We start from the raw sequence: 10,014 nt of genomic DNA on the forward strand, positions 1-10,014 counted from the left end.
GGGGCTCTGGAGTGTCCAACAAATCTTCCTGTGTTGGGCCTGGGCCCTTCCCCATGTATCCAGGGCCAGAGTGTATATCCCTTCATGTGGGATGGGCTCTCAAAGTCCCTTCTTGCACCAGGGAAAAATACTAATCCACTACCAGGGGCACCCTGGAGTGCAGAGGCCTCCTTATTGACATCCATGTTCAGGGGGCTGGATCAGTCTTGGCCTCCCCGATAGTCGATATGCTCTCCCTTGTTCAGGCCAGCTGTTTCTGTGGGTTTCTCCAATCTGGTACAGACCCCTTCGATCTTCATTCCTCCCTCTCTTCAACTAAATTCCAGATTTCAGCTCAGTGTATTTCTGTGGATGTCTGTCTCTGCTTCCATCAGCCACTGGATGAGGGCTCTAGGATGGCATAAAGAGTAGTCATCAATCTCATTTTAGGGGAAGGGCTTTTAGGTTATCCTCTCCTCCATTGCCTGGATTGTCAGATCGTGTCATCCTTGTAGGTCTCTGGAGATCTCCCTAGTTCCAGATCTCTTCTCGGACCTAAAGTGGCTCCCTCTAATATGGTATCTCTTATCCTGCTCTCTCCTCTATTCTTTCCCATACTCAATATCTCTGCTCCTCCATTTCCTCTCCTCTACTCTTCTCATGCTCTTATTGTGGCAGCACCCTCTCCCCTACCCTCATGCTCCCAATTAGCTCAGGAGTTCATGCCACTTCCCATTCCTGGGGTCTATTTATCCCTTAGAGTCCTTCATGTTTCCTAGTTTCTTTGGTGAAGAGGATTATAGGCTGGTAAACCTTTGCTCTATGTCTAAAATTCATATATGAGTGAGTACATACCATGTTTGTCTTTTTGTGACTGGGTTACCTCACTCAGGATGGTTTCTTCTAGTTCCATCCATTTGCCTGCGAATTTCAAGATTCCATTGCTTTTTTCTGCTGAGTAGTACTCCATTGTATAAATGTACCACATTTTCTCTATCCATTCTTCAGTTGAGGGACATCTAGGTTGCTTCCAGGTTCTGGCTATTACAAACAATGCTGCAATGAACATGGTTGAACATATGTCCTTGTTGTATGAACATGCAGTATTTGGGTATATACCCAAGAGAGGAATGGCTGGATCTTGAGGTAGACCGATTCCCTTTTTTCTGAGCAACCACCATACTGATTTCCAGAGCGGTCTTACAAGTTCACACTCCCACCAGCAAAGGAGGAGTGTTCCTTCTCCACATCCTCTCCAGCATAGATTGTCATTGGTATTTTTGATTTTAGCCATTCTGACAGGTGTGAGATGGTATCTCAGAGTTGTTTTGAGTTGCATTTCTCTGATGGCCAAGGGTTTTGAGCACTTTCTTAAGTGTCTTTCAGCCATCTCAGATTCCTCTGTTGAAAATTCTCTGTTTACTTCTGCACCCCACTTTTTAGTTTCATTGTTTGGTGTTTTGGTGGCTAGCTTCTTGAGCTCCTTGTATATTTTGGAAATCAGCCCTCTGTCAGATGTGGGGTTGGTAAAGATCTTTTCCCATTCTGTGGGTGGTCGTTTTGTCTTACTGACTGTGTCCTTTGCCTTACAGAAGCTTCTCAGTTTCAGGAGGTCCCATTTATTAATTGCAGACCTCAGTGTCTGTGCTACTGGTGTGATGTTCAGGTCTTTTTAATTTTTTTATTAATTAATTTTTTTTTTACATTCCAATCCCAGTTCCCCCTCCCTCCTCTCCTCCCGCTCCTCTCCGCTCCCCCCACCTCCTATCTTCTCCTTGGAGAGGGTAAGTCCTCCCCTAGAAAGTCTACTAAGTCTGTCCCATCATCTCGTTGAGGTAGGACCAAGGTACCTCTCCACCCCCCACACCCCTGTGTCTAGGCTGAGCAAGGTATATCTCCATATAGAATGGGTTTCACTAAGTCAGTTTGTGCATTAGTGTTAGATCTTGGACCCACAGCCAGTGGCCTCATATATTGTCCCAATCACACCATTGTTGCCTATATTAAGGGAGTCTAGTTCGGTATTATGCAGGTTTCCCATTTGTCAGACCTGAGTCAGTGATCTCTCACTAGCTCGGGTCAGCTGATTCTGTGAGCTTCCCCATCATGGTCTTGACTCCTTTGTTCATATTATTGCTCTTCCCTTACTTCGATTGTACTCCAGGAGCTTGGCCCAATGGTTAGTTATGGATTTCTGCGTCTGATTCCATCTGTTTCTGGAAGAGGGTTCTAGCTTCTCTGGGGTTGTGAATTGTAGGCTGGATATCCTTTGTTTTATGTCTGGTATCCATTTATGAGTGAGTACATACTATATTTGTCTTTCTGGTTTTGCGTTACCTCTCTCAGGATGGTTTTCTTCTAGTTCTGTCCATTTGCCTGCAAATTTTAGGATGTCATTGTTTTTCTTAGTGCTGAGTAGTAATCCGTTGTGAAAATATACCACATTTTCTTTATCCATTCTTCAGTTGAGGGGCATCTAGGTTGCTTCCAGGTTCTGCCTATTATGAATAATGTTGCTATGAACATAGTTGAGCAAATGTCCTTGTGGTATGAATGTGTCTTCTTTGGGTATGTGCCCAATAGTGATATTGCAGGGTCTTGATGTAGGTTGATCCCTAATTTTTTGAGAAATCACTATACTGATTTGCACAGTGGCTGTACAAATTTGCACTCCCATCAGAAATGGAGGAATGTTCCCTTTTCTCCACATCCTCTCTAGTATAAGCTGTCATTGGTGTTTTTGATCTTAGCCATTCTGATTAATGTAAGAAGGTATTTCAGAATTGTTTTGATTTGCATTTTCCTGATGACTAAGGATGTTGAACATTTACTTAAGTGTCTTTCCACCATTTAAGATTGTTCTGTTGACAATTCTCTGTTTAGATCTCTATCTCATTTTTAATTGGATTATTTGGTAGTTTGATTTCTAGTTTCTTGAGTTCTTTGTATATTTTCAAGATCAACCCTCTGTCAGGCCACCTCTTCAACTTCTGAGCCACCTCTCCAACCCATTTCTGTCTTTTTCGAGCACCTGCTCAGTTTCATGTTGTGTCCCCTCCCCTGCTTTGTGCCACATACCTGCCCATAGCACCAGTGCCAGCCCCTGCTGCTCCTTTTCTCCCAGAGATTAGCAGCCCCACCTCCTTAGGAGCTCATCCTCAGATTGGCCAACCTCAGGTTGCCCTGTGGCCAAGGCCATATTTTGATTGTGAAATCTTGAGAAGCAGGAATGTGAAATCTCAGCCCAAGGAGACTTGCTCTTGAGTTGGGGTGTTGTTAGATATGCTCTGAAAGACTAAAAAATTTTGAAACAGCTCTGCAGCCTACATAGACATAGGTGCCTTGGTTCAAGAACAGTTGCAGCAGATGGCACATTTGTCTTCTGGGAGCTTGACATTTCCTCATCTGCCCTCCAGTTGCTTCTTGCTCACCTCTGGACCTTAGGTTGCTCCTTTAGTTTTAACCCCTATCACACACTGCTCTGCAGGAACTATTCTGAGTGCTAAGCGGATCACAGGGAACAAAACAGGAAATCTTTTTCTCCTGAGGTTTGCATTCTAAGAGAATCCAGGAAATAGTTGAACACAAAATGTACTAGATACAAAACATGTTCATGTGCTTCTCCTAATAGGAATTTGCCTTGGAATGCAACTGGCAGTGGTCGAATTCGCAAGAAACTGCCTGAACTTGAAAGGTAAGCCCAAAGTTTCTAACCATTATTTAAAACAAGAACATATGTCAGCAATATTGGTAAATCACTAAATGTCTTTGTCTTTAGATGCTAATTCTACAGAATTTGAGCCAAACACTCCAGTTCCATTGGTAAGTGGCTTGTGGATTTTTCTGGGTCCAGTCATTTTCATTCTGTTTCAGTTCCTGCCTAAACCCTGAGGGGTGATTATTGTTTTCTCCTAACAGTGCCAGAACTTTAAGAATTACATATGAATTTATTATTTCCTATCATTTTTGCTTCAGACTGCTTTATTCTCACTAGTCTAGCTTGCCAGCTAGGCCTTGAAGAGACAAAGCTCTGCCTAATATGTCTTTGCAGGAGCTTTCAAGCTTAATGTTTAGGGAAGGGTTAGATTGACTGTGACAACAATTCATAACAGCTAATATAAATCAATGAGCTGTTCCATCTCTAGTCTTGTCCCAAGTTTGCCTGTTTTCCACATTGGTGGCCATCTATCCTAAAACAAAAGTGATAAACATTGTACTGCTGGTCCTCACCTGCCAGTTCCTTTTCCCCCAAGGTACTCAATCATGGGGCTAGAGAGATGGCTCAGTGGCTGAGTGCTTGCAACTCTTCCAGAGGACCCAAGATTGGTTCCCAACACCCACATTAGGCAGCTCATAGCCACCCATAACTGCAGTTATAGGGATCTGACACTTCCTTCTTGCCTTTGTCAGCATCCCTGTATGTGTGCACACAAAAATGGTTGTGTTTTTGTTTCTTTGAGACAGGGTCTCGTTTTTATGTAGTTCTGTCTGTCCTTGAACTTAGAGATCCACAAAAACCAGTGAAGAATTCAACCAGTTGTTCTAGGAGGCTTTATTTCCGTGCCTTCAATTTCTTGCCACACTCATTAGCAAATCTTGCCTTTCCTGCTTGTCATTGGCCTTTGGCTTGCCTGGTCATCTGTTGCCTGTCTGTATATATCCAGCTACATCCTTGCTGCCAAGCACCCCTATCTAATAGTCAGGGCCGTCATGTAGTGGTTATACTCTCCTTGGTTGGTTTTTTACTTTTACTTGTGTGTGTGTGTGTGTGTGTGTGTGTGTGTATCATATGGACTGTTGGAAATTACTGCTTTTCTGGTGCTATGTTCTGGAGAATGAACTCAGGTTGTTAGGCTTGTGTGACAAGCATTTTAACCTACTGAGCCATCTCATATGCCCTTGTTTTGTTTTAGATGTGATTTCACCATATTTTAGGCTTACCTAGAATTCACTGTGTAGCCCAGGCTGGCCCCAAACTCACAGCAATCTCTAACCCTAGTCTCTCAAATGTTGGAGTCACAGGTAAAAACTGCCTCGTCTAGTTCTCTGTGTGGTTTTTCAAGAATTTTATTCATTTATTTTGTGTGTATGTGTGTACTCTTGAGCACATGTGAGTGGGTTTATTTGCCACAGCATGTGTATGCAGGTCAGAGGACAACTTGCAGGAGGTGGTATGGTGATACTTTGTTTATGATCTAACAAATAAAGCTTGTCTGAAGTTCAGACTTCAAAGCTAGCTACACTAGTTAGTCATAGAGTCCAGGCAGTGGTGGCACACACCTTTAATCTCAGCACTTGGGAGACAGAGGCAGACGGATCTGTTAGTTCAAGGCCACCCTTAGCTACATGAAATTAACCCAGTCTAAAAGAGAAACATAGCTCACACAAAGGTGGTTTCAGCACTTGGGATCCCATGCCTTTAATCCCATCACTATCAAGGAATATAAGGCAGGAGGAGACAAGAACTCAGTGCAGTCTGAGCAGTTTGAGGAGCAGTGCAATCTGAGGATGCAGTGCAGTCTGAGGACAGGTCTGAGTATTGGTAGAGGTGAGAACTCTGTAATGGCTGGCCACTTTGCTTCTCTGATCTTCAGCTTTAACTATAATATCTGTCTCTGGGTTTTTATCATTTGTGTTACAAGTTGGTTCTTCTATTCAAATCCCAGGGATCAAACTCAGGCTGTCAAGTTTGGGGCTAGTGACTTTACCTGCTTAGCCATTTGCCAGTCTTTATTATGTTGTTATTACCATCCTACAGATTTTGGTCATTTGAAGTGTCTCATTCAATGTACTCTAGTATTTTCACAGATCTGTGTCACTATCGTGGCAATCAATTTTGGATCACTTCATTTCTTTAAAAAAAAGAAATTCCAAGGCTTGGGATGTATTTCAGTTGGTAGAGTGTTTGTTCGGTATACATAAAATCCTGAGTTGCATCCCCAGTACTGCATAACTGGGGCATATTATTGCATAACTGTCATATGTGAGGTGCTAGATGTCATAAGCTCTGTCCTCAATCATGACACTATAATTTCCTCCAGATATTACCAAATGGTAGGAGAGTAGGGATAGAGTTGTCTCCATTAAGAATCATTGACTTTGGTCTTGAATGATGGCTCAGCAATTAAGAATTTGTACTGCAGGCTGGGCATGGTGGCACATGCCTTTAATCCTAGCACTTGGAGGCAAAGGCAGGTGATCTCTGTGAGTTGAGGCTAGCCTGGTCTACATAGTGAGTTCCAGAACAGCCAGGACTACATAGATATACCCTGTTTTTTAAAAAAAGAATGTCTACTGCTCTTGCAGAAGACACAACTTTTGATCTCAGCACTCACAGTAGGCAGCTCACAATTGCCTGTAACTCCAGCTCCAGGGTATCCAGTGCTTTTGACCTGTACTTGTGTACATACCTACATACAGATACATAATTAAAAATAAAATAATCATTGGCTTAGAGAAATCTGGTCTTATTCTTATTTCTTTATACTAGTTACTTTTCTCATCTCTGTGACATAATTAATACCCCAACCTAACAGCTTAAGGGAGGAGTGTTCATTCATTTTTTTAAATTGAGATGTGCTCTCATGGAACCCTATGATGACCTTGGACTTCTGACTCTTTTGCTGTTACCGCCCAAGTTCTGGGGTTCCAGGTATGTACCATCATTTCTGGTTTATGTAGTATTGGTGATAGAACCCCAGGGCTTTGTGAATGCTAGGGAAGCACTCAACCAATGTAGCTACTGAATGGTTTAATTTACCTCACAGTTTGAGGAGATATAGTCCATCATGATAGAGAAGGCATGGTGGTGAGACTGGCTCCTGTCTGTGTTGGTGGGACCATGAGGTGGTTTGTTTCACGCTGTAAGCAGATACCAGTTGGAAAGCAAAGCTGGCCTATTAACCCTCATCCCATCCAAAAGAGCCCAACATCTATCTACCTAAGCCCCTAGTCCAAAAGGTTCCTCAGCTTCCCTAAACAGCACTACAGCTGGGAGCAGGTGTTCAAACATAGGAACCTTGGAGGCTGCATTTCACACTTGCTCCATAACACTCCTCTATCTTCTCCTCTGCCTTCCTGTATAGCAACTATTTGTTCTTTCTTTTTTCTTGGTTCATTCCATTTAAAAATGACATTTTATTTGAGTTCATGTGCATGTGTGTATATGTGTCTGGGCACATGTGCCACACGGTTTGCATGTAGTGGTGGAGACAACTTTTGTGGGAGTTGGCTCTCTTCTTCTACTATATAGGCCTTATAGAGGTCTTGGGGCGGGGGCGGGGGGGGAGAACTCTGATCATTAGCTTGATGACAAGCATCCTTATCCACTGAGCCATCTTGTTAGCCCCATCTTTTCATTTTTTAAAAAATATAAATAGGGGCTGGAGAGATGGCTCGGCAGTTAAGAGTACCTTGGAGAGGTATCTTGGAGAGGACGTGGGTTCAGGTCCCAGCACTCACATGGCAGCTCACAACCATCTATACCTCCAGTTCCAGGGGATTTGATGCTCTCCTCTGGCCTCTGTGAGCACTGCATGAACATGGTTCACTTATAGACATGCAGGCAAAATATTCATACACATGATAAAAATAAATCTTGAAATTAAAAATAAAAACAAATGTGTATGTCCATCTGTAACTTCTCCCCCTTTTAAATACATCATACCATATTCTTCTCATTTTTTTCTGATTTGCTTTTTTTTTCACTTGGCATTATATGCTTGAGATCACCCCATGGAAGGGTATAGAAATATTCATGCCTTTTTATAGCTTTCAATTCAAACCATAATGAACCGTCACTTCCCAGCCAGATGGTACTTTTAAGCCTTATGCTCAGAAGGCCTCATATCAGCAAAGAGTTCCTTAGGAGGCTTTAATAGAAATGTATTTCCTGAATAATAGCTGCAGTGGCTCTGCCAGGAAAATGATGGGTTTTCTTCTTCAGGACATATGCTGGGATAGGAAGGGATTTTACCAGTAGGTGTCGCTATTAGACAGCTTTGTTGAGGTTAAGGCTGATGACCACGCTTAACTCTATGTGTGCGTAAAGAAAAATGGATACACAGGATATAAAAGTTAAATCTATAGAAAAGGTATAAAATAACTTCATTTGCCTTATTTTACCTTACTTCTCTTCCATAGAGGCAACTACATTCATGTTTTTTGCTGTTGGTTTTAGTTCAGGAACATATGCATGCTTGATTGTGCGTGTGTGTGTGTGTGTGTGTGTGTGTGTGTGTGTGTGTGTGTTTGTGTGTGTGTGTATACATCTGTACATATGCATGGATGGACATGGGGAGGAAGGAAGTGCAATGAATGGGGACACAAGGCACTAAGTATACTAGTTAAATGTCCTACCACTGGGCCACACCCATAGCTCCTGTGCTAGAATGCTTGGGACATTGTGTTCTCACTATATACTGATCACCTATCATTGTGTAAGGACCTTTTACAGCTTGTCTAGCTGTGTGCATTATGGATATGACAGTATTTATTGCATTTGTGGTATTGTGTTTATAGTCTTGTATTTAGGTTTTACTCTTTATTTTGATAACCTTAAATAACTCTACATTTTGACCTCCATGTACAAATATGTTCTGTACTCACACATAGGCACATCTGTGGGATGATTCCATAGAATGGAAATTGCTAAGTCAGAGGATGTGTGCATTTTACATTTCAATGGCTCCTATACACATAAGTGAGATGAAAACAATAAACCCTAATTGCTATTGAATGTCTTTATGTGCTGAGATCACTTTGCTGGAGAAAAATAGCCTTAAGAGCCAGTAGTTGTGCTGATGGCTGAAAGTCTTATTAAAACGAAAGACTAAGGGGAATGGAATCATAAGGAAGCCAATACCACAATGCCTGAGGAGTGACTTTACTTGGGCAGATAGCAATTACTTAGTGGGTATGGTCATTCCTGCTCTTCTATAAAGAAAGTAAACATGCTGGAAACTAGAAGATTCTTTTAGGATATGTCTTTTGCTAAAATCTGTTTCATTTCATTGGTTGTCATAACCCTGCCCTTTTTGGCATGCAAGATAAATGTTATGGTTGCTTACAAAATCATTGGTGACACTGTTATTCAGAATAGGCTCTTAACAGGTACCCATAAAAGGAGTAATAGATTTTTCTCCAAGGGCTACAGTAGATGCTGAGTCCAAGAATACCCAGGAGAGAGAGCAAAATTTGTTGTATCATGCCATTTCTCTGATTTATCCACAGGACCTAATAAAACACTCTGTAGTATTACAGACTACTTCTGGATCTGCAGCAAAGTTGTCTCAGCAGCTTTTAGAGGAGGCTTATCAGGAACATAGCTGACTTATGTTCTAACTCTGTATCAATCTAAGGGACCAGGTGTTGGGCAGCTCCCTGGTAGGGGAAAGACAGGTTTTAGGTAAATTAATGTGCTTTTCACGTAAACATTTAAGATGGCTGACTTCCTGATTCTTCTCCCTCCTAGACAAAGACTTCGTAGGCTTTCTGCTAGGACTCCCAAATTTCGTGGGAGAGGTTGGGGCTTGTGTAGTGGGAACCAGTCAGCTTTCTTTTCTTTGGATTATTCAATTCTCCACAAACCAGCCAATTCTGAGAAAGAAAGGGAACCCCCAACATAGAAGTTTCAGCTCTCCATACAAACTCAGGTTGTGGATTCCTGATCCCCTCTCCCATGGAGACTCTGCTTTTCCTGCTTTTTTACTTTTTAAGTCAGTGGAGAAAAAGAATCTGTTCCTGCAACCTCACCATGATGGCATTACTTGAAATCACGCCTCTAATGTCAGCGCTAAGAAAGCAGAGGCAGGAGGATAGTGAGTTTGAGGCCAGCCTGGGCTGTAGAGTGTGTTCTAGGCTATACTCAACAACGTAGTGAGACCTTGACTCAATAAAACAAAACAAAAACAAATAAATAAAATCAAAATAAGCAGGGAGATGGCTTAGCAGGTAAAAGCACTTGCCACTAAGTGTGATCATCTAAATTTGAGTCTCAGAACCCACATGGTGGAAAGAGAACAGATTCATGGAAAG

At 42.1% G+C, this 10,014-nt stretch overlaps 1 protein-coding gene across 2 annotated transcripts in view; it reads left to right on the plus strand.

Moving 5' to 3' along the window:
• Ctps2 (CTP synthase 2) overlaps positions 1-10,014 on the plus strand; it is a 124,552-nt gene that overhangs the window by 37,371 nt on the left and 77,167 nt on the right. For both annotated transcript variants that reach the window (XM_027432733.2, XM_027432732.2), the window contains 2 exons: positions 3,611-3,673; positions 3,758-3,801. In XM_027432733.2, the coding sequence (XP_027288534.1) occupies positions 3,611-3,673; positions 3,758-3,801 (107 nt within the window). The remainder of the gene's footprint in view (positions 1-3,610; positions 3,674-3,757; positions 3,802-10,014) is intronic.

The sequence above is a fragment of the Cricetulus griseus genome, chromosome X (assembly GCF_003668045.3).
Source record: "Cricetulus griseus strain 17A/GY chromosome X, alternate assembly CriGri-PICRH-1.0, whole genome shotgun sequence".
NCBI classification, from domain to species: Eukaryota; Metazoa; Chordata; class Mammalia; order Rodentia; family Cricetidae; genus Cricetulus; species Cricetulus griseus.